The 25953-nt window shown below is 44.1% G+C and overlaps 1 protein-coding gene across 2 annotated transcripts in view; it reads right to left on the bottom strand.

The window, feature by feature from the left end:
* CACNB1 (calcium voltage-gated channel auxiliary subunit beta 1) overlaps positions 1–24832 on the bottom strand; it is a 129749-nt gene extending 104917 nt beyond the window's left edge. Inside the window, exons 1-2 of one of the 2 annotated variants that reach the window (XM_018561066.1) lie at positions 24517–24832; positions 23122–23205 (exon numbers count right to left, since the gene is read on the bottom strand). In XM_018561066.1, the coding sequence (XP_018416568.1) occupies positions 23122–23205; positions 24517–24603 (171 nt within the window). In that variant the 5' untranslated portion in view covers positions 24604–24832. The remainder of the gene's footprint in view (positions 1–23121; positions 23206–24516) is intronic. The other variant, XM_018561064.1, reaches the window with a different exon arrangement.
* Between the last annotated feature and the right edge of the window lie 1121 nt (positions 24833–25953).

Genomic DNA, 25953 nt, shown 5'->3' with positions numbered 1-25953 from the left:
CTGCCACACCTGTTCGCAATCAAGAAATCACTTAAATAAGACTTGACAAAGTGAAGTAGACCAAAAGATCCTCAAAAGCTACACATCATGCTGAGATCCAAAGAAATCCAGGAACAAATGAGAAAGAAAGTAATTGAGACCTATCAGTCTGGAAAAGGTTATAAAGCCATTTCTAAAGCTTTGGGACTCCAGCAAACCACAGTGAGAGCCATTATTCCCAAATGGCGAAAACATGGAACGGCAAACCAAAATGACACCAAGAGCGCAGCGACGACTCATCCAAGAGGTCACAAAAGACCCCACAACAACATCCAAAGAACTGCAGGCCTCACTTGCCTCAGGTCAGTGTTCATGACTCCACCATAAGAAAGAGACAGGGCAAAAATGGCCTGCATGGCAGAGTTCCAAGACGAAAACCGCTGCTAAGCAAAAAGAACATAAAAGCTCTTCTTTGTTATGCCAGAAAACATCTTGATGATCCCCAAGACTTTTGGTAAAAATACTCTGTGGATTGACGAGACAAAAGTTGAACTTTTTGGAAGGTGTGTGTCCCATTACATCTGGCGTAAGACCACATTTCAGAAAAAGAACATCATACCAACAGTAAAATATGGTGGTGGTAGTGTGATGGTCTGGGACTGTTTTGCTGCTTCAGGACCTGGACGACTTGCTGTGATAAATGGAACCATGAATTCTGCTGTCTACCAAAAAATCCTGTAGGATAATGTGCGGCCATCGACTCTTTATAGTGGGCTCTGCAGGGTCTGAGATCTCTTACCTGTCAGCGCCTCTGTGGTCGCCGGGCCCCGCCTCCTGTTCCGTCCCCGGGCCCCGCCTCCTGTTCCGTCCCCAGGCCCCGCCTCCTCTGCTATCGACAGGCCCAGCCTTCTCTTACATCACTGGCCCCACCTGCTCTTAGGTCGCTGGCCAGTGATGTAAGTGGAGGCGGGCCCCGCCTCCTCCCTTCCGAACACCGCCCTCATCTGCCGCAGCGGCTGGCTGTCACTGACACAGCTCCGCAGTGGCTATGAGGGGAAATGCGCTGTGGCCGCTGCTGAGCTGAGTCTGTGACAGCCAGCACCCCCACATGCCATAGCGACCCAGGCGGCCCTGGCCGGGCCCCCCTGTGCCTGAGCCCCCCCACTCATACATTTTTGAGTCCCACGCTGACAAGCCGTTCCTTTTTTCTCCTCCTCAGTAGGATCGAATGCAGAGCTGCCTACCTGGCTGGATTAAATATCTGGCTGACCACCTCGTTAGGCGACGTTCCCCCTGTGTGCGTTCTTAAATGGCTGCTGGTGTGGGAAGCCCTGCTGCTGGTCCTCTGGGCATCTGGCTGGCTGAATAAAGTCCAGCCTCTGAGGGGTATTGAGCCAGCTTCTGTCTGCGTTCCACCGCACGGAGATGGAACGCATGCTATGCGTTCCACACGTGACCCGTTTCGGCCTATGGCGGCGGTGGCGGACCCAGTGTCTGTCCTTCCTTCTGCTGCACCTGTGTAAGAAGCTGCCAGGTATGTGTGCTCTGTAATACAGAGCCCGTTGATTTATGAGCTGCTACGTTGTTGCCAATTATTAATTCTGTCTCATGTTAACATTGCAACATGCATCAGCCTATGGCTACCCCTCCCAAGACCAGCCTCCAGAGAGAAGGTAGATGGCCTGCATCCACTGTAGTTTGCATTTCAGTGTGAGCATTTGACTAGGAAGAGCATTCAGCTGCATCCAGACACAAATCAACTTCTAGAAACAGACGGCACTCACACTATTATAAAGCTGCCCATACACCTTACAATTATCTGCAGATTTTCTGTGGTCAGATGGAAAAGGTGCAACAGATTCCTCCATCTACACTTAACTGTGTGGATGGAGTAATCTCCACCTGGGCCAATCTGTTGCACTTTTTCCATCTGACCACAGAAAATCTGCAGATAATTGTAAGGTGTATGGGCACCTTAATAAGGAGAGCTGCTCTGAATCTCCAGCTGACATATTGAAGAGTAGAAAGCCTAAAGGTGCCCATACACTGCACGATTCTCCCACGATCGTACGAGAATCGCGCAGTGTGAATGAAGACGTGCGACCGTTTCTACTCCACACGTGCACACTGATTGTTCAGCATTGCAGTCATCGGGGGGCGGGCTTGCGATGATCGCAAGTACGTTCTGCCTGTCCGAGATGGGCAGATCGTACGTTTTTTAAATTACTTTACAACCATTGCAAGACTAAGGTCTTGCGATGGTTGTAAAGTGTATGGCCACCTTTAGGAAGAGCTGTAAGTTGTCTTGCTGTATATACAGTATATTAGAAGGATGGTATGTCACCTGATGTCTGTGGCTTAGAGGAGACATGTGTTCAGATACCTACCTATTAGCACAAAATGAGAGAGGTGAAAAGGTGTCCTGCTGCCTGTGTATTAGGAGGTGGGCTTTTCCTAACAGAGCACTCCCTGGGAAAATGGCCTATGAACAGAGCCGGCGCTACCCTACAAGCAAGTCAAGCGGCTGCTTGAGGGCGCCGGTGGGGGGCGGGGCGGAAAGATGTGGACTGGGAGGGGGGCTTCTTTAAGACGGCTGCGATCACACCTGTCAGCTCTCCCTTTCTCTCCTCCTGGCCGCTCTGAAGCTGCAGTGGCCGGGAGGAGAGAGAGGGATCGCTGACAGGTGTGCGCGGAGGGGGGCGCAAAAATGCACCTTCGCCTATATAGGCAAAAATCCTTGCACTGGCCCTGCCTATGAAAGCTGCTCCCTAGAAGCAACTGGAGATAAAGAGGCAGATAATATGTAAATAGTGTAGTTGATTAAACCAGTGTTTCAGGAAACTTTAATGCGCTGCTCACACCAGTGCAGTCCGTTCCGATGCAGTCAGAAAAAATCGTGCTTGGCCCATTTTAGCTGCACCTGATCGCATTGCATGCAAACGGATCGCAATGCAACGGAACACATCCAAAATAAAACTATAAATAAAACAATTGTAGAATCGGAAGTGAACAAATGAAACCGCAAAACTCCTCACAACTCCCTTGTTATCTCTCATCTTGACAATTGCAACTCCCTCCTCATTGGTCTACCTCTACACAGGCTATCTCCCTTCAGTCTATCATGAATGCAGCTGCTAGACTCATTCACCTAACCAACCGCTCATTGTCTGCAACCCCCCTCTGCCAATCCCTGCACTGGCTTCCACTCACCCAAAGGATAAAATTCAAAATATTAAAAACCACTTACAAAGCCATTCACAACTCCGCCCCCGGCTATATCTCAAACCTTGTCTCAAAATATCACCCTAACCATCCCCTCCACTCTTCCAAAGACCTCCAACTTTCTAGCTCCCTGGTCAACTCTTCCCATGCTCACCTCCAGGACTTCTCTAGAGTCTCTCCCATCCCCTGGAACTCTTTACCCCAACCTGTCCATCTCCCACTCTGACTAGTGATGTCCAGTTCCTGAACGAATCGTTCTTTTTAATCGATTCTCTTCAGTGAACCGGATGAATCGACTCCTCTGAGTGAGCTGATCCGTTTGAAGCAGCTCAGTGTAGCATGAATAGGAGATCGGCATTGTAATATGATTCTAGAGCAGAGCTCAGCTCCTCCCAGCACCGCCCACCCCCTCCCTGCAACCATTCACATCTGTGAACTAGCTACAACCCTCTAACAGCTCTGACTCCGAGTACATGGAGTCTAAAAGATCCGAATCAGAAGACTCCGAATCAGAAGGGGGCAGCTCCTGGGGATCGTTCTAGTGATCAGTGTCTTGGCTCAGACAGGTCACATATTTTGTTTTATGTCAGACCAGCCATTCTATCACATCAGCGAATGTCATGACACTCGCGATCAGCTTACAGTAAAAAAAAAGCCTGTTCCTGCGCATGCGTCCTCATTCTAAAGAGGTGATGTCACATTGGTAGTCAGATTTGTCCCTAGTCTTTACAGCGCATGGGTGGGAAAGATGATAGGATTTTAGTACCGTGGGCGGAGTACCCGTGGTAGTAAATCCAATCGTTATTGCGCTGTAAAGACTAGTGACAAATCTAAAATCTGACCAATGTGACATCAGCTCATTAGAAAGCGGAGCGCATGCGCAATAACACGCTTTATACTGTCACACCTGATCGCGCGTCACCAGAAGTGACAACTTTGGCTGATACAATGGCTGGTCTGACATAAAACCAAACTGACATAAAACCAAACAGCTCCTGAGCTTCGGTTCACTTGCTTGTCAGCCGACTCAGCAAGTGAACAAAAAATTTGATTCATGAATCGGTTCTTTTGAAAGATCCGACCTTCCCATCACTTTCTCAAACAATCATCCCCACACAGCTACCTCCTCATGTATCACTCGCCCCTCCCTTTTAGATTGTAAGCCCTCAGGGGCAGGGCCCTCCTTACCATCTTGTCTTGAATTGTCATGTCTTCCATATATTGTAAAGCGCTGTGCAAACTGTTGGCGCTATATAAATCCCGTATAATACTGTAATAATAATCATTCTGCTCTGTGGGTTTTATGCAAGAAGGCAACCTGGCAGCATAACATAATATTACAGACCAGCAGTGCTACAGTACAACACAAATGCAAAGTATGAGTACATCGTAATCATGTGTCATCAGCGAGCTTTGCAATGTAGCAGGAAATTATTTAAAAAACACAAACATCCTTATTATGTAATATTATGTAATATTATGTAATATGCCGACTTGTAGGACTATACTGCTTCTGTCAATAAATAGCAGATAAATGATTGCCATACATATGCAGATCCTGCCCAATTTTCGTGCTGGCATGACCCATAATCATTCCTCTCCCTAGCTCAGCATGTTCTACAATGCTGTGCATGTGATGTGAAATGGTTGTTAACTTTTCTAAAATCAGTGACTGGCTGCAGTGACTTTCCAATAGGTCACAAAATTCTTTTGATTGGTAACAAAAACACTAACAACAAATAAAAATACATGCTATTGCACTATAGTTTAAACAGGAGTGTAACTTCAATTCACGGGGCAACCATAGCAACATTTTTAGGCTCCCCAGTGACCTCTCTGTGACACCTGGCAGTGACAATTGAGACATCAAAGGAGAACTATGAGGTGAGTGCTTTCCATTCACCTCATAGTTCTAGCCGACCTGTGGCAATGAGACTGTCACAGGTCGGCTTAGTAGATCGGGAAGTGAGCGAACACATACCGGCATTCGCTCACTTCTCGATCCTATCACAGCTCTCTGCCGTGACAGGGGACTGGCTGGTGGGCGCACAGATACCGCTCACCTCTCGATCCCCCTCCCCGCTCCGATCCGCCAACGCTGACTGGCGGAATGGACGGGGGAGGGGGCGGGTACAGCTGGCTCTGCTTCTAGATAGGGAGAGCCAGCTGTCAGTCACGCAGCTGGGCGGATAGAGACATAATTATCGGGATCCGCTTCAGCTGCGGCGTCTCAGTATACCGCGAGCAGCAGCTCGCGATATACTGAGCCTAGGGTGACGGGAGGACGCTAGTTTGTGTCCTCCCGTTACCCTAAGGAGAACTATGGGGAAAAGCCTTAACCCCATAGTTCTCCTTTAACTAAATTGATTTTAACATAGCATGTGTACTTTAAATTTCCTCAGCAGCTCACCAGCATTTTTTAGCATCAGCTGATCTTTTTGGGAGTTTAAGGTTAGGTTCACACTAGATGCAGTGCGTTCCGGCCCGATTCTGGCCAGAACGCACTGCATCGCATTGCAGACGGCTCACTTTTTTGTGGGGCAAGAGGGGGCTTGCAGCATTTTGATCGCACCGCACCAGACCGGACTGCAGGCACAATGTGCCTTGCGATCCCGTGCGGCTGATCGCACTGCAGCCGGAGGGCGTGGCTATGGTGCCATTAATTTCAATGGCCCGCCACACGCCCTCCTGCCCCACAAAAAAAGTGAGCCGGCCGCAATATGATGCAGTGCGTTCTGGCCAGAATCGGGCCGGAACGCACTGCATCTGGTGTGAACCTAGCCTAGCCTAACCTAGCCTAAGATCCTAGCCTAAGATCTTAGGGCATTGGTGTTAATTCTAATCCCTTTTTTCACCCCAGCCAGCATGTGCTGAACTTGCTGTTTCTTCATTGGTAAAAATAAACAAGTAAATTGAAAAGGGTATGTTATTTTAATGTTATATTATTACATAATTGTTATGCAAAATTATTAATATAACTATTATTCTATAACCTTAAAAAAGCATCTTTAAACTGGGGCCCTTTTTTTTGCAGAATTACAAACCTAAAATTTCTTCAGTTTTAGTTAATGTATTTTTTAGCCCCAGGAAAACTGTGTCAAGCCCTTAGCCCTGGTTCACACCTAGGTGTTTTTGAGCAGTTCAAAAAGCGTTTTTAACTGCCCAACACAAGAAATCCCATGATTTTCAATGGCCCTGGTTCACACCTGAGCAGAAAAATGCCTAGCAGGAAAAGGCCAGACACCTGAAAAGATACAGGAGCTTCTTTGGGCAGTTAAAAGTACTTTTCCTCCCCATAGACTTCATTGGAATTGCCCAAAAACGCACAACAGAAGCATTTCGCACATTTTCGTGAGCATTTTTGCGCGTTTATACCGCGTTCTTCCATTGCCCACAATGGTTTATGAGCTGCCAATCAAAACGCGCGTCTCCATGTATGCTCAACGAGCATAAACGGGCAAATAACCGCATGCTGCTAACGCGCGTACAAACTAGCAAAAACGGTGCCCCTAGCTGTGAACTAGGGCTTAGTGACCGAGGCGTTTTTTCAGTTTTTTGTACCCATGTTATAATCCACATTTTAGCCCTAAAAATTACTTCAAACCCCCAAACATTATATATTTTCTGAAAGCCAAGACCCTGTAGAATAAAATGGTGGAAGTTGCAAATTGCACGATATTAGCGCAACGTATTATCAAACCCCCAATTTTTTTTAAATATAAAAGAGGAGGTTACAGTGAGTAAATAGATACCCAACATGCCCAGGTTAGAAATTGTGCGTGTCTGTGAAACTGCAACAAAATTCAGTACCCCAAAAAGTCCATAGACAACGCTTTAAAAGCCCCCATAGGTCATCAATTTACAGATACGCGTAAATATTGGCCCTAGATTTATTGCTCTCACTCTGTCGTGTGCGGCGATACCCAACATGTGTAGCGCGATCGTTTGTGAGGTTTTAGAGTTTTGATCATCGTAAGGACTTCCTCATTCGTAATGGGAGAGTCAAGCAGGACCTTAAGGCTATCAGGGAGTTGGGGTAAGTCAATGGGTGCAAAGAGGTCATCGGTAGTTAAAAGAAGAAAAGTGATGGTCTGAGGTATATGGAGCTGACAATCTTTTTTGGATCTCCTGAACTATATGGGAGGGGTTGCTAGTGATGTCGCCCCGTCCTACATGTAATCTAATGGGTTTATGACTTGGGTCAGTACCTCGGAGACGGGTAGCTAGAATGGTGTCCTGTACGACGCAATTGTTTGTCAGCCATTTGTACAAGTTTGAGATCCTGTGTAGCATTATCTAGGCGATATCTATTCGCAGGGGATGGGTGCTGTTGAAATACAGTAGTAGCCGCAGCAAAATCGTTTTCTAAAGTGCGTAGTTTCAGGACTCTCTCCCTCTTAAGTGCGGAGGCTAACCTAATATGGTAAATTCTGCAGAATGAGTTATGGGGAGGTGAGAAAAAGGTAAAGTCACAGGTGGTCGGGTGTAATTCCCGCCAGACGTCCGTCAGAGAGTAGCGGGCTAGAAGATTCCTGAAGGCGGTTGGAATGGAAGCATGTGAAGATGTAGAGGCAGATCTATCAAGAAAAGGAGAAAGGGCAAGACTGGAGTCTCCGGAAACCAGTAGGGTACCAATGCAATGTTTGGAAATCAATTGGAAAAGGTGGCAAAAAATGGTAGGGAGTTGGAATTAGGGGGGTAGTATGTGACTATAGTCACCTTGTGGTCCATAACGCGTCCCGTCAAAATCAAATATCTGCCCTCAGTCTCAGCGATCTCCTTGCTACACACAAAGTGGGTGGACCAGCGAAAGCCAATCAACACTCCCCTTTTTTTCAGTGATACGCTTGCTATATAAATTTGTGGGGAAAAAAGGGTTGAAGTATTTAGGGAATGAAGTGTGGGAAAAGTGTGTCTCCTGGAGACTTTAGCAGACCGGAAATAACAAAATGCCATCCTTCTTTTATGTGGGGAGTTGAATCCTTTAACATTGAGGGAAGTTAACTTTGTTAGCCATGGTAAATGGTCAGAGGATGTCCTGAAATCGACACAGTTCTAGTTCACCACCTGCTAGGGAGGTAAAGCAACGGCCACCCGGGAACTGCAGAAAAAAAAAGAAAGTTAAGAAAACAGACAGAAGGGTGGGGGAAGGGGGGGGTAGTACAGGTGTAGAGAAGAAAGAGAGGAAGGAAGGGAGTGTAGGGGGGAAGAAAGGCAAAAAAATAATAATAACACACTATACAAGACAATAGGTCAAGTCAGGTAGGGTACTGCAGGCCGACCAGTGGTAGCTGGATACAGCCGCCTACCCCACCATGGAGAACTCTGTGCAGAGGAGAAAACTCTGACACCACAGATATCTTATGTAGAGGAGCAATGACAGTCTCCCTGACACCTGAGCGGGTCCTAAATGCTGATCTACAAAAATATAAAGTAGCCCAATGAACAATAATAAAAGGGAAAAAGTATAAGTCAGGTAATATGAATAAAATAGGTTGCTCATATGCCAACAGGCTTCATAGTGTATCAACCACCCTTAAGGTGTATGCCAGAGCCACATAAGCTGTAAGGTCACATGGACGATAAGGGGGCAGAGAATCACAGCCAGCAGAACCCAAATGCATTAACGATAACAGTCTATAAGACTATAATCAGTGAATATAGCGGCATAAAAATAGAAATAGAAATCAGAGAACTTTAGAAAATGTAGTGCAACAAGTGGGCAAAAAAATAAGTCAAAATATGCATGACAAGGCCCACATCGTGAATAGGCACCTATTCCTTAAAAGGATACCCAAAATAGGATGAACCCCTGGATCAGGTTGGAGTCCAAACAACAGTTAGTAGAAAAAAAAAAAAATAGGCATCAATCAGCCGAATCGTATTTCATTGCACAGGGGACAGATGATCTTTTCTTTCTAGCCGCCAGAGGAGAAGCGGAAGGTGATGCTTGGGGGTCCGGTGTGGATGGATGCCGTCATTTAGACGAGATGGAGGCTTAAAGAGGGGCTTGCCTGGGTAAAAGATGAAGGTCGGTTAATACCTGGCGTAGCTCGATCAGCGAAGAGCCTTGGTAGTGTCTAAGGAAGAGTAGGCGAAAGGGGAATCCCCAGCGATAGGTGATCTGATGTTGATGTAGGGTTAGAAGAATTGGTTTCAGATCTCTCCGTTTGGCGATAGTAGAAGGCGCCAGATCAGCAAAAATTTGGTAGTCATACCCCTGAAAAGATATGGAAGGAGGGTTTTGTGACGCTTGAAGGATCGTTTCTTTCGATCTGTGGTATAAGAACTTAGCAATAACGTCTCTCGGGGGACCATTGAAGGGTTTTCACGTCAACACATGGTGAACCCTTTCAAGTTCCAGGCGTTCCAGAGGAAGGGATGGCAAGAGCTCTTGTATCATAGCAATCACGGTGGCTTGTAAATCCTCGACATGTTTGGGTATGCCATGAAAGCGAAGATAAGAACGGCGAGATCTGTTTTCCAGATCCTCCAATTTAGCTGCCAATTGGTGAATATCCTCTCTCAGGGTAAGCAAATCGTTATCATGGGAAGCCAAGGCAGAGTCAGCAGAATCCATGCGGATCTCCCACTAAGCTGTTCTGTGACTGAGATCGCGAATCTCCCTGGTGAGCTGCTCAATGATGTTTAGAAGTAGCTTGCAGGGCTTTCTGCAGCATTTTGTCAATGCGATGAAGCAGATCTCTCTGTGAGGAGAAAGATTGAGAGGATGGGGAGAGCTCACCTCTGTTGTCCGTGCGATCGTCCCGGAGGTGGAGTGCTGTCAATATCCGGCAGAGCGGAGGTAACAGGCGCCATTTTAGACGCGACCTACGACTGAGCGTCCTTGATCGATTTGGTGCCTGGCGGCTTCCATTTTTGGGTCAGCCTCGGTCACTAAGCCCTAGTTCACAGCTAGGGGCACCGTTTTTGCTAGTTTGTTGCTGGCGAGCGAGTGATTAGGGAGAAGTGGCCCGCAGATCAGGTTGTTGGATGCGGTGCAGGGCGTACTAGCTGCTCGGAGGTTCGGGGAGAATCGGAGTGGGACTAATATGCAGCCATCTTCGTCCGTTGCGCCCCCCCATCATGTCCCCTCCTAATCGTCTCACTTCCAGCGTGAACAAGTCCAATTTTAGCAACCTTTTCTCATAACTTTGATCCTCCAGCCCCTTAATTAGTTTAGTTGCCCTTCTCTGCACTCTCTCCAGCTCCAGGACATCCTTTCTGTGGATTGGTGACCAAAACTGAACCGCATACTCAAGATGAGGCCGAACCATCCATAATGTGGCAAAATTATCGCTTTGTCTCTACAATACATTCCCTTTTTAATACAAGACAGTACTCTGCTAGCTTTGTTTGCACAGCCTGGCATTGCAAGCTATTATTCAATCTGTTGTCTACTATGGCACCCAAATCTTTTTCAATTTCTGACTTCCCTAGTAGAGTACCCATTATTGTGTATTCCGCTTGCCTGTTTTTAACCCCAAAATGCATTACTTTACATTTATCAACATTGAACCTCATCTGCCAAATGGATGCCCACTCCCCTATTTCATTCAGGTCCTTCTGTAATGTTATAATGTCTAAGTCCGTGTCTATCACCCTCCCAATTTTAGTATCATCTGCAAACACAGAAACATGGCTAATACCACCCTCCCCAATATCATTATTAAACAGGTTAAACAGTATGGGGCCTAGAGCTGAACCCTGTGTATGTGTATTTCCCTCTTCACTGAAACTTGCATACTACATTCCTGATTCTATTTTTGGTTTCTATGTGTATATGATACAATCTTTACCTTACCAAACTCTATCCTTTATAACAAATCAACAATATGGTAATTTTTCAGGATTCAAGACACTAGCATATCAGAAACTTTGTCTAATCTAATCCAAACAGAAGTGGACATACCACTTTTGCTACTAAAGTGGGAATCACAATGACACAGCACCCTTAAAGGAAGTGATAAGGAGACCACATGGCAAGAAAAAGTAGATCCCTTTCTCTGTCTCAGCTTTTGGGCCACTTTTGCAGCAGGGCCAAAAGTGGCCCAAAGCTGTAACCCAAAATCTATTTTTCAGTGTGTTTGACATCATGTCTCACTGTGTACAGTTTTGTTAAGCAATTTTTTTTTCTGTATTTGTTGCAAAGTTTCCTACCTGGAAATCTGATAGACATGATAAGCAGCGTAATGGCCAACTGAAGGAGCTCTCACAGCAGGTTAATAACACTGCTGCTAATTATGAGGCAGCAGCCTGGGGTTATCATCCTGAAACAGTGGGTTTTGCTACTGGCAGGGTCTCCAGGTAAGAAACCTTGCAACAGGTTTACAAAAATGATTTGCCTAACAAAACTATAGTGTATATAGTGAGATACAATGCCAAATAATAATAAAAATAGCTTTTATAATAAAAAAAAATAGATTTTAGGTTTGCATACAGTTTAATAATACATACTGTTGCATAAATGATTAATAAAAGCTTAATGCTACCTATATTGCTTTGCACAATACCACAACAGAATCCTCCACAAAGAAACAGGTGGCTTTCCACTTCACAAATATCCCTACCTTGTTCTCTTTGGTGTTATCTATTGTCCTAGGACATGCACTTTCAAGATTCTCCAAAGTAGTTAGCTTGTATGCAGTTGCATGCATCTGTGTCCCCATATCATAACATCATAAGGGAAAGTTAACCAACTATTAACCCCTTCCTGACGGGAGATGTACACTGTACGTCCCGGCACTTTGTGCCTATATGACTGGCCACGTACACTGTACGTGACGAGTTATATCAGGCTCTGTAATGTCGGTAACTGCTGATTCTCAGCGGTTACCAGTCATTAATGAATGCCTCAGTATTGAGGCATTCATTGATGAAATAGTTAAGCTTTTGTAAAAGCTTATTTCTTTCATTAATGAAAGAATGAAGCCGTTACATGCAAATACGGGAGCGCTAAGTAGCGACCCCGTATTTGACAGCTGAAAATAGCAGAGGCAGCTGAGTGACTCACCTCCCTGCTATTTGTTTTGACAGCTCCATAGACTGGCAGATGTTTATGTGATACATCTCAAGCAAAGAGATACAAGAGATACAATGTATCTCTTTGCTTGAAATGTATAATTTCTGATCTTCTAGGCACGATCAAAGAGCTTTAGTGAGATCTGAATCTGACATGCTGTCAGGATCAGTCTCTAAGGTTATTATTAGCTGTTCCTAAGTTTGGAGCAGCCTAATAATAGCCAAAAATTAAAAAAAAAGTTAATTTATCAAGCAGTCATAGTGACTGCTTGATATAAACTGACAAAAAAAAGTTTATTTTTTTAACTTTTTTTTAACAAAGTATAAAAAAATAAATAAAGTGTAAAACAAAATTAGGAAAATAAAAAGTATATATAAATATATTTTTATACTATAATTATTATAAAAAATGTCAAAAAAATCATCAAAACTTGTGAAAAAAGTGTTTTCTTCTAGTTTTTCCCCTCATTTTTTATATTTGATTCAAACTAAGTGAGGCGTTAGGTACATGTTTGATATAATGATATACATTATATCTGTCCTCTAAAAAACAATATATAATATGTGTGGATACATTTAGTAAGAAAGTATATTACTGCTGTGGAAGAATCACACAGCAAAAATGTAAAAAGCATGCCAGTCATTTATGAACAGAAACTGAAAACTAGCTCAGTCATGAAGGCGTTAATTACCATTTGAGATTAAGACACTTGCCCCTTCCTCCCTTATAGATTGCATAACGTGCCATGTGGCTAAAATTCAAAGTAATAACAGAGGACCATTATTATTCCAGCACCAACATTATTCAGTCCGATACAAATGCAGATGTTAAAATGAATGTGATATATAGTTTGTATTAAAGGCAATAAAGCCATTCAAGACAATTGCTACTAAAAATGTGCAACATGAAAATCATGGGATTTCTTGTGTTGGGCGCTTTGAAGTGCTTTTTCTACTGCTCAAAAATGTTCAGGTGTGAACCAGGCCTCAGACTCGTACTCGCCCAAATGCTCCGATGCCTAGCCCGATACTTCCTGTGTCAGGAAGCCGGGGAGCGTGTCATTACACGCTGCCCGGTTTCCTGATTGGCCGGGAAGCGGCTACATGCTCTCTCGTCACTAGTGATGACGAGCTGGCCGGTTTCCTGATTGGTCGGGAAGCTGGCCAATCAGGAAGCCGGGCACCGTGTAATGACGCAGCCAATTCAGATTGGCCGGGAAGCCGGCTGCATGCTCCCTCGTCATCTCATGATGAGGGAGCATGGAGCTGGCCTCACGGCCAATCAGAAAGCAGGGCGCCGCGTCATTACACGGCGCCCGGCTTCCATGATTGGCTGGCAAGACGGCTCCGGCTGGTACCGGAGGAAGACCGTGTTCTGGTTGGCTTCCTGAATGGGACTTCCGTTACTCGGAAATTGGTATCGGCGAGTACCGGAAAAAAAATTATCAGTACTCTACCAAAATACCGTTATCGGTGCATCCCTAATTAATACTATATAGACTAATACTATATATCTACAACAAGATGGTATAATAGAAGAGCTTCATGAAAGTATTTGACAAAAAAAGGTTGCAACCAATCAACTTCTCCCATTTATGTTGCATCTTGTGGTAAAGCATAGAGCAGACCTGGGCATTTTTGGTCCACATTGCCATGTCTGGCACTTTGTCTGTTCCTGTCTAGACACAGGCCAATTGCCGTAATGTGTTTGATTATGATAAACCAAAAAAGATCCACGCTCCTATCTTCTAAAAATGAATCCCTCACCAGCAGCTGTGCACAAAAAAAGCAAATAAACTTACCAGAAAATTAGTATACAAAATGAGTGCTGAGCAATTTGTATACTAATGTGCTTGATTATGACAGGCTGACAGTGGACAGACGTTACTGCGCAACACTCCTACTATGCGTTAGAGTACGGCCATTGCATTGTGCGGGCCTCCTCAGCAGTCATAGTTTCTCATGTGGCCCCTTGAGAAAATGAATTGTCCACCCGTGGCCAAGAGTCATGAAAGGCTGAAACAGACAGCTCTTTTGGGCATGTTCAATCGTGAGAGCCACCTCATTAGCCTCCTGTGATATGTAAATGTATGTATGTTATAGATCTACTCCGGATTTTCACTGTTAAATTACAAGTGTCAAAAATCTGGGGCTCTAACGTGTTAAGCAATTCACTACTTGGAAACAGCAGAATAAAATGAAGAAAGGTAGGACTGTAACAGGAAAAGTATGGTGAATGATTAGAATAAAAAATGTTATCTTTAGATTGGGCATTTGGCATTTTTAGAGAGCCTTTGAAAACTATTCGCCCCTAGAACATTTTCATGTTTACTGTCATAGAACATTCAATCACAGTTGTTTAATTGTATTTTCCACAATGATCATGAAAAATTTACTATTTCATGTCAAAGTGTAACATTTATATGAAAAGTGATTTCAATCAAATACAACAAAAAAACACAAAAAATCCCTATTGCTGGGATTTGTAGTCCTCTATAGTTGGTGGTATTATTCTGCATTGCTGTATAATGTATTACTGGGATTTGTAGTCCTCTATAGTTGGCGGTGTTCTGCATTGCTGTATAATGTTTTGTTGAGATTTGTAGTCTCTCTACAACTTGGAATCAGTGGCAGATCTACCAGGCTCACAACTGCAGCCAGGCCCTGGCACTCCACCACTGACTCCAAGCTGTAGAGAGACTACAAATCACAGCCTCGACAGGAGGAAGAGGGCCCTAATGACCATTTCCTAATTGACATTTCCATAAAAAGGCCCACCGAAATCCTCAGCACCAGGCCGTGATGCTCTTAATCTGGCCCTACCAATTGTATCCTCTAGCCTCACTAACCTTTCAGAGCCTGCTGCAGAAAAGCATCCCCAAAACACAATGCTGCTACAACCATGCTTAATGGTGGGAATGGTGCATTTATGATTATGTGCAGTATTTGCCTTATGCCACACTTAAGAGTTTAGTCTGATCGCTAACAAGCCTCTTTCTTAGACCAAAGAACCTGTTTTCTGTTGACTTCAAAGTCCCCCATGTGCCTTTTGAAAATAGTAGTTGATATGTAACATGGGTTTTAGCTAACACTGGCATTCTTTTTGACATTTTCCTATGAAGCTGTGACTAGTGAAGCACACAGTCAATGACTGTATTTAGAGTAATTTATAAAAAAAATGGAGCAGACAGAATCTGGAGCAGCTGCCCATGGCAACCAATCAACTTTTCTCTTCAGTTTGTTCAATTAAAATTAAAGATAGAAGCCGACTGGTGGACATGCAAAGCTGCTCCAAGATTTTCTCTGCTCCAGTTTTAATACATCCCCTTCATAGTATCTTGAGGCTTGTAACCACTTCAGAGTTGTTGTAGGTCACTTGGCAGAAGGCTGGGGCAGGACAGAGTCGACAGACCTCCTCAACACGAGTAAGGTGAGTCATAATCAGGAATCAGAAACTGGAATTAGAAGCAAGGTGACCAGACCTGGAGCTTGTGAGTAACAGAGTGAATTCTTTGCTTGGGCAATTCCAAATTGCGCTGATCAAGTTCAAAAAGGTTATTCATACATCACATCAAAGAAAGTGTGAGTGGCTCACAGCTGCACTCCTAAATATGAACCAGCAGAAAGAGAACCTAAACACACATAGAGGATATCTCTTGTCAGGTGTACCTGCTAACATGACAGAAGTTTCAAGAGCAAAAGAAAAGCTTTGAAACATTAGGTATGGAGACTGGGTGAGAAACAGGTTGATTCAACTTACTTTATTAATAATAATAATAATATTTCTGCTGTGCTTTTCTTCCTAAGGACTCAAAGTGCAGATCAGATTTGTACTGGGATCTTTGAAGAGAAGGGTTTGCCAAGCGTTGCTATCACTAAAGGGAAAACGTTTTTGGGTTTGGATAGAGTGGTGAGGGCACTGTCAGGTTTTGTTGTTGTCTGTGTCCCCATTTGGGAGTTTCGGTCTCTCTAAAGTTAGCCATACAAGTTTGGATCAACAAGAGAAATCAGCCGATTCCATTATGCACACTAAACAGCGTAGATGGAGGAATATCCCCTGCTGGCTATTGTATTCGGACAGCTAACACCCATAGCTGTTTGATTACCCAAACAGTGATTGCATATGATTAGCTGCACTCACTGTTCGGCCCACAATTTTCCACCTTGCTCCTTTGATTTTAAGGTGAATGTGGCATACAGGTGGATGTGGCAATTGAAGGTGTGCCACTTCAGAATCCTTATCGATAACCAAGCTGGGTACTGATTTTTACCCATAGCATTACATTTGTTAACATTAAGTTTGTAGTAGGACACTCTACCAAAGGCAGACAGTATGTGCATCGCCCTCTGCAGGGAAGACTCCGGAGCTGTAAGGGTTAGGAGAATGTCGTCCGCGAATAGCGTAATCTTCTGCGGATAGAGGTTAGGACAGACACCAACTCCCTGTACCTCGCAGTCGGCCCTCAGGGTCTCCGCCAGGGGCTCAATTAGCAGGTTAAAGATCAAGGGGGATAGGGGGCAGCCCTGTCTAGTACCGTTGGTGATGGTAAATGGCAAGGACAGCCCCCCCGAAGTGAATACCTGCGCGGAGGGGCCCGAGTATAATGCCATAATCATAGCAGAAATACGCTTATCGAACCCAAACTTTAGAAGAACGCCCCGGAGATAGGACCAGTTGACCCTGTCAAACGCCTTCTCTGCATCCAAAGATAGGAACAGAGAAGGCGTGTGATGTCGTCCTCCCTGTCATTATGGGCATCCACCAGTTCATTAAAAGTGTCAGCGAAGTCTCCCATCTTTTCTTCAATATGGGTGACCCTCTCCCCCACCTCCTGAAGGTCAGATGAAAACTGGTGGACAAGAGCTTGCATATCCGAGTTAAGCGAGCTTCTAAGAGACACCAGCATGTCCTTGAGGGTAGTATCAGAGAGGGGCCGGTCAGCTGTGGGGTAGTTTTCAATGGGAGCAAATAGTTCCCTTGTGTCGTCCAGCGTGGTTGATGGGCTTACCTCCTCCACTAGGCCTGAAAGCCGGGGCCTCGATTTTGCAGGGCTCCGCACGGCTTGAGATGCAGGTGGCCTCTGCGTCTCCTTAGATGGGCGCCGCGGGGTGTTCTCCTTCCCACCCCTCATCGAAGATTGTGAGGACCGCTCCGACCTCTCAGAGCCCTGAGAGGGAGATGTGGGGGAAGGCATCGCTGGAAAAGCCGTATCGCCGCCATGTTGCTCGGCCCGCGGCTGGGGCCGCCGGAAGAAATCCGTAACCTTGCGGGGTTTGGAGCCACTCTTGCGTTTGCGGGTCATACCGGAGGTGAGACTGGGTTCTGTTAGTGGCTTTGGGAACCGGTATGTCTCCCGCTCGTCGCTTTAACTGTCAGCCCAGGCCTGTAGGTGCACGGAGCTTCGGGTTTAAGCCGCCATCTCGTACGCCAGTCGGCCACGCCCCTGGGTACTGATTTTTAAATGTAATTTTTTTTTTACAACAGGATTGTTGGGAAGCAGACATTCACATCCCAATCAGATCAAATACAGCAACTGGTGGAGTGGTTGAACATCTACCCAAAACATGTCCGAAACAAGGTGCATGACAAGTGCCATGTTGTCAGTCCTAAACGGTTTGGAAGGATTATTGCTTTTCAACATTTACAACCAGCACACCCCAGGGTTTCCATGTTTTACATTTTGGCAAAAATTCATAAAGACTTATTTCACCCTCAAGTCGATCTATCATATCAGGATAAATTTTACCTTTGTCCTGATGGCCACATTCCTGGATTGAATTTCTGTTCTCCAATGTGTCCTAGCCTCAGAAGAGGCAATTAGAGAGGATTAGAATATGTGGAGCGGCAAACACAGGAGTTGTGGCTCTATTTGTCAAACTTTGGGATCTGCTGATTCTCTGTCACCTTTCTAACAGCATTGTTTTCTTCCTTTCAGTTCAATTCCATTTGGGGTTTATAGGAAGCTATACTTAATGGTGGCAGTACAGTAACAATGATTATTTGTGACTTTGCAGGGCAACACTGGACCACTAGATTTTCAGGACAGATTTAATGAGAGGAACCCAACAAATACATTTAATATGACTGTTAATGCCAAATAAATGTCCTTTTTGAATATATTAGTATATATTAAGCAAGGTCAGTTATAGACAAAACTCACAGATATAAATAGTTATTACAGGATTACAGCATTTAACCTGCTCATGTATTTTGGACTGTAGTTAATTGGTCAATCTATAAGGGTGAGAAGAACTGTGAGTGAGCTGTGCAAGTTGGAAATATGGCTGAATAACATGGCAGAAAAAATTTGGAAACATGGCAATCCTGAAAACTATTCTACAGACATGGGGGTTGATTTACTAAAGGCACCCAACCAGATTCCATCCATTTATTCTAATGTAAGTTTGAGAACAAAAGGAGAACTCTGACTGTTTGTCACAAGCAATACAGATATTTTTTTACCCAATTTATTAAGGTCTGCATATGGTAGTACAGAGCCAGCGAACAGTAAGTCAAGATTTATATAATACAGCTCCGGGTTACTCTAGAACAGTGGTACTCAACCTCTGTAACCCCAGGACCCACATTTGTCCATGGTCATTAAGTCGTGACACAAATCGCACTGCACTGGAACGCACAGCATTGTGTTACCGTACTTCCAGTGTGGGCAATGAAACCCCGGGGGATAGGTGGTGCGTTTCAGGTGCCATTCAGATGAAAGCGCACACCGGCCCGTTCCGCAGCTATCGGACGAGCAGGCTAGATACCCGCCAACAATCGTACGATTCTCGGCGGGGTTTCGAGCATGTTGGTTCGACAAAAGACGTGCGGGGCGGGCTTTCGATGATCGCAAGTACGATCTGCCCGTCCAAGGTGGGCAGATCGTACGAGCTTTCAATAAGCATACGACCATCGCAAGACAAAAGTCTTGCGATGGTCGTAAGGTGTATGGGCACCTTTAGAAGCACAGTGAACTCTATTATTAACCTCCCTGGCGGTATGATTATTTTGATTATCGTAATTTTTTCGGCGCAATTTTTTTTCAGATTTTTTTCGTTATTTTATTTCTTTGGTTTTTTTCGAATTTCCCGCCGGTTCCGCCCCCATGCGACGCGTCAGCTTGCAAGGGACGGAACCCGGAAGACAGATGACGGCGCCGGCCGGAGGACGCCGCACGGTTTGAGGGACAAAGTAAGTAAATACTGTGGGATATTCTCCGAGTGTAGCTCAGGGTATGGAGAAGTAACCCCGAGCTACACTCGGGAATACCGCCAAGGAGGTTAAGAATTGGAAGTTATTTGGTACAACACAGACCCTCCCTAGATCAGGACTTTTGCTCCAAACTGGATAAAAGAGCCAGGAGGAAACTGGTCAGAGAGGCTACCAAGAGACCTACAGCTACTCTGAAGCAGTTGGAGCAATTTATGACAAAGAGTGGTCATTGTGTGCATGTGACAATGTCACAAATTCTCCACGAATGTGGCTTGCATGGGAGGGTTGCAAGAAAAAAGGCCACATGCAGTCACGACTGAGTTTTCCAAAACGCACCGTGAAGATTCTGAGGCCACATTGAAAAAGGTGTTATGGTCAGATGAGACTAAAATTGAATTGTTTGGTCTCAACACCAAACGATATGTCTGGCGGAAATCCAATACAGTATAGCTCACCATCCAAATAACACCATTCCTACAGTAAAGCATGGAGGTGGTAATATCCTGTTATGGGGGTGTTTCTCTGCAGCAGGGACTGGAGCACTTGTCAGGATAGAAGGAAAAATGTATGGGGCAAAATACCGTCAAGTTCTTGAGGAAAATCTGCTGCCCTCTGCCAGAAACTTGTCAATGGGAAGAAGGTTTACCTTCCAACATGACAATGACCCAAAGCACACAGCAAAAATGAAGGAGAAAAAGGTGAATGTCCTTGCATGGCCTAGTCAGAGCCCAGACTTAAACTCCATTTAATATCTGTGGAATAACTTGAAGACTGCAGTCCACAAACAGTCAATATCAATTTAACTGAACTTGAGCAGTTCTGCAAAGACGAGTGGGCAAATATTGCAACGTCTATATGTGCAAAGTTAGTAGAGACATATCCCAACAGACAAAAGGCTGTAATTAATGCAAAAGGTGGTTCAACAAAATACTGACACCAGGGGGTGATCATTTTTCCAACTCAGTGATTCTGTTGTTTTTTTTAAACATTTTCTGACATGTTGGTGTTATATCAAAGCAACAAAATGTGATTATTTTAAAGGGGGGTGATTCTTTTGTATACACACTGTATAAAGCAGTGAATGGGGCATTTACTGTGCATGCATTTTAATATACACTGATGGATTTGCTTGCAGTGAATGTTTGATGAATGTTCCATTTACTGCTTTATAAATATACCCTATAATATATATTGGTACTTATGTATAAAAAACAGATGAACTAAAAAAGTTAAATATTGAACAATACAATTTTTTGTTATTTACAGCTTCTTATTCCTAATAACATTCATCTGTTTTTAAGCCTCATTCACATTATTATTAATGATGAATGATAATTGATGTATATTCCATAGTAATTACTTAAGTTTCAGCAGCTTCAGACTACCTCTGGGTATCAGCTCTGGAAGGTAGCTGAGGCAAGATGGAGAGAGGTGTGGGCCATATGTCCTGTGTCATCAGATGAGATCTGTGTGCACACAGAGCCACTGACTGCCAACATCTCCCTACACACAGATTTTACCCTATAACAGGCATAAGTAAAACACCACTGTTGTTTTTTTCCACATTGACACAAGGAGGCAGTCTGAAGTTTGAAGTGACATTGGGTCAAATACGCATATACCTGATTTTGCCTTCTTTTGCTTACTGTTGTTGATTTAGATATTTAGTATATAAGACCTGTTATTAGTATTAAGTATTATTAGTATTAGTAAGACCTGTCTTAGTATTAAGACCTGTTATTAAGTGAGGACTATGGGGTGAGTGAATTACACTCATCCCCATAGTTAGAGCTGACGTGTGACATTGAAACTGTCACATGTTGACTCTATAGATCATGAAGTGTGCGAACACATACCATTACTCGCTCACTTCCCGATCATCTGACTGCAGAGAGCGGTGACTACCAGTCACCACTCCCTGCAGGGACTCCTCCCTCCCCTCTCCGATCCTCATGTGCTGACTGGAGGAACGGAGAGGGGAGGGGCCGGGTACAGCTGGCTCTGCTTCTAGATAGGCAGAGTCCACTGTCAATCAGCCAGCTGGGTGGATATCAACAGTATTGTCGGGATCCATCCTGGCTGCGGCGCTCCCAGTATATAGTGTGCAATAGCCCGCTATATACTGAGATTTGGGTCACCGGAGGAGGTTAGTATATGCCCTCCCATGACCCTAAAGAGAACTATGGGATAAAATGTTTACCCCATAGTGCTCTTTTAATTGTCCAATTCTTGATACACACTGCACTTCCAAATGAGTGAACTGACATTTTTCACTAGAGAATAATGAATCTCTGCAGTGGTGTCTCTGAACTGTTGTGTCACTCCACTTTGTTTGAAGTAAACCACATCTCTTAGGCCCCTTTTACATGGGCTCCTGTAAGCATCAGATGTGACATCTGTGTCCTGGAGGGAAAAATAAATCTGCACACACTTGTGAACCACCCACCCTTGCATTATATAATACTGTACATTATGGTTTTGCAGTATATGAGGCTGGTAATGACACCTTTTAAGAGACTGCAGCTATGTGTGCTCAATACCCTCCTGTTAGCTCTTAGGACTACTAGTGACTATCACAACATTGGTGACACCAATCCTGACCTCTCATCCTCCTGTAAGCCTCCTAAAGTATCGTCCCATCCTGACAATACACTTACAGAATGGACAACTGTAGAGTGATTTCAATTTTCAGCTTATGTGTATCTAGTCAGGCTTTTTGTCAAGCCGAGACGTATTTTATACATTTGTCTAGAGTTGGTATTTAATGATTCTGAGATATGTGAACAAGGTACTTGATATAAAACCATTGTAAAGTGAGGTCTGACCAATATATCATACCATGTTGCCATTCTGCCTCTATGATATGAAAGACATGAGGATGTGTGTCAAAAATGAGGTCATATTTCCACCAGAGGAAATACTGTAGTTTTATAAACAGTGCCGGCTTTTAGTTTGATCTATTTGTGCTTTACAAATACATAAGATACACAGCGGAATACAGAAGATATTTGTAGTACAGGCATCCATTTGGTTTATTTATTAACACACCAAACTGTAATAAAGCGCACAACATGTCCTACTTAACTCCCTACTCCCAATCTGCGCCACTTTCCAGGCCTGAACAGAATAAATGCTAAACTAAGAAACACCACATTGAAAAGCCAAGGGTTATTGATGCTTTTCTTGGTTAGGCTTGGAAATAATACAGAGAAAATATACAGGAAGCTATTTCACCAGCCATTAAAATAAATCCTAATGTAAAATGTGCAACATTAGATTTTGCTGCAATGCAACTTGGAAAAATCTGGACAAAGTCAGCTGACTGTCTTTTCTGCTTCTAGAATACCATCAGCAGCATCATTTATTGCATTTTAATCCTTTTTTAGGAGTGGCGCATCCTCTGTGTCTATTATTTCACAAGATACCCACATATATATCCTCCTTTGTCTCTCCTATCCTCCTCCCTGTTCATCCTCTCCCTTTTATTGTACCATTCTTCAGCATCTCCTCTCTCTCTCTCTCTCTCTCTCAGTTAATTAGTGTTTGTCATTTCCATCTCCTGACGTAGGAGCATCTCTTCCCTGGTGCTGGTTTCTATGGTAACCCAGGACCAGGGCCTAGTGAGGCCTGTGTGTTGTGCCTCACACATCAGGCCAGAGCGTAAAGCAGTGATAAGCATGACTTACCTGCCGCACAAAGCTGTTTGAAGTGGTGTCTGAGCTGGTGCTCCCATCCGACCGTTTGAATCGACTTTTTCTCTTATATTTAGCCTAATGAGTTTTAAAAGAAAAGTAAATTAGGCTGTGTCTATAAAGTACAGCAGATGAAAGCATGGAAATTCATATTACCTTTTCCTTTAGTCATAATGGGTCTGGTTTTTATGATAGTAGACCCGTGTCTACTGTATTTTGTTAGCAGCAACCAGTCAAATTGTAGCTGGCATTTTCTAGTGGTATCATGGGCAATGCAGACATTGTTTTATATACCAAAACTTAGGCACAGTATACAAATTGTCCTGCAGTATTTTTTGCATCTGGCCTTATTATACGCTGGAATAGGTTTTGTGTGTATTTGTAAATATATTATCACTACATGAACATTGCCTTCTAATCATGAAACCTATTGCTGTTACTGCTTATTTATAACTCATTTTACATCATTCTCTCCTTAATCATTACGTATACTATTATTGTTCTTTGAGTTTACTTACAACTGATATATCTTCTATATTCACTTTCATCACTGCTTCATCTAGTACAGGGGTGGGCAACTCTGGCCCTCCAGCTGTGCTTTAACTACAAATCCCATCATGCCTCTGCGAGTCATGCCTGTAACTGTCAGTCTTGCAATGCATCATGGGACTTGTAGTTCCACAGCAGCTGGAGGGCCAGAGTTGCCCATCCCTCATAGTAAGTGATTATTAAAGGCTTTATCTCGGCATACGTTAAGCTGGCACTTCTACTTTTATGTTTGACATTTGAATTCCATTTCTACAGAACGGTTATAATACCTGGCACTTGAAATTCTGCAGAAATGGCTGGCAATGAATAATAAAGAACGCAGACAATACTGTCCTTTGATTATCTCCTACAGACTCCCAGTCACATATCTTAACCCTTTCAGTACCACAACAGTGAAGCCCCCTATCTGGCAGCTCCCATCCCCCACAACATCCTGTGTTTACCTGCTCACCACCAGCTGTCTGTGAGAGTGTGCTTGGTTGAAATGTACACACACACACACACACACACACACACACACACACACATATATACACGTTCAATCCCTTTTCCTATCCAGCTGTCTCTAATAATTTTATATGCACAACCTGCATTTGACACAGTAGCATCACAGGGTCCATATTTCTCTGTCATTTTATCTCTGTGCCTGCAACTCTCTGAGTGCAGCTGTTATATTTTCATGAATCAACCTGGTATAAAATTACTCGAGCTCTCAGATGAATAGTTAGATACTAATTATATGATCCTAAGGATTTTACTGCACACACACACAATGTCTGTATACCAATTTTTATGTTACTAAGCTATAATGGGAGGGTGTAGATGAGGAATCAATCTCACCTGCAGGCTGTGCCCCTCTAACACATCCATCTGGATTTCCTGTGTAGAGCTGGACGGGGTCCTGGCCATCCTGTTCTGCTGGACCATTGGTGAGACCACCCCACTGACACACACAGATTGGCTCTAGTCACCAGCAGTCATCTCTCAAGCAGTTCCAGAACTATGTGTGAGAGAGGGTAGCTGAGAAGAGGGGAGGGGAGGAAAGGGAGATAGGGTGGATGATAGAATAAGAAGGAGGAGAGCACAAGCAGACACAGGGAGGGGACAGAATAGTATGGAGGAAAGAGTGGCTGGGAAATGACAGAGACAAGACTGGACAATGAAAAGAAGACAAGACTGAAGCACAGACAATGGTACAATGGATGTGATGAAAGGATGTGAAGAGCTAGAATGAAACACAGGCAGGATTCAGAGACAACAGCACTGGAGGAGAGAAACTTTCCTACAGATAGGTGAAGATGCAGAGATAGTAAGATTGGAGGAAGAGAAACTTACCTCCACATAGGAAATGGTTCAGAGATACCAAAACAGGAAGGGAAGCTTTTCTACACATAAGAAAAGATGTGGAGACAGTTGGTTTGGGGGAGAGAAGTGTATCTACACCAGCACTAAAGTGTGACTTTTCCTAGAAGATTTATTTTAAGGGTAGGTGCCCTTTAAAACAAAGGGCACTTACCCTTTTTGCACCCTTCCAGCTAAACTAAGCTAGCCCACCCTTCCCCTCTCCAGATGCATAAATATCCCGCAATCACTGCTGCAGCTGTTTTTTTACATACTATCTGGATGATTTTAGTATACTGCCTGTTCCTGTGCAGTTGCTTTTCATAGGGTTTTACCCAAGACAGGAGACACTTAGAACAGGAAAAGAAAAGAAGAGGCTGCGGCACAATTGCAAGATGAGTATGCATCTGGGAAGGGTGGGCTAGCTTGATTCAATAATGAGGGAGAGAGGGGTAAGTGTACTTTGTTTTAAAGTGAACTCAGCCTTTATCCTTTACATATGCCGCAATTTACAAAGCATATGTAAGGATAAGGCCCCTTTCACACCGGCAGTCCGAACGGGTTCGGCTGTCAGTTTATCAGGCAGAACGGATCAGATGCCCAATGCTAGTCTAGGCAGCTCGGTGTAAATGAACGGGCGTCCGTTTACACGCGGTTACCCCTGACTCTGGTCAGTTCCGGAAAAACTAACGGAACAGTGCTCACTTTGCTCCGGTCCTGTTCGCACCGGATGGGGGGTAATCTGATGCCAGATTACCCCCTATCTATGGGGAGTTTATTTACATCCGACTCACCATAGACCGACATGGGGTCCCGCAGTTTTAGTTCTTTCCTTCATCACAAGATGGAGAAAAAACTGTATGGACACATATGACACAGCGGTGACATCCAATCCATATTTCTCTGATCAGGAGGGGATCCGTGCATGGATCCCCT

This window comes from Nanorana parkeri, unplaced genomic scaffold (assembly GCF_000935625.1).
Source record: "Nanorana parkeri isolate BGI_ZX_2015 unplaced genomic scaffold, ASM93562v1 scaffold497, whole genome shotgun sequence".
Classification (NCBI taxonomy): Eukaryota; Metazoa; Chordata; class Amphibia; order Anura; family Dicroglossidae; genus Nanorana; species Nanorana parkeri.
This window is presented reverse-complemented; position numbering and strand designations above follow the sequence as displayed.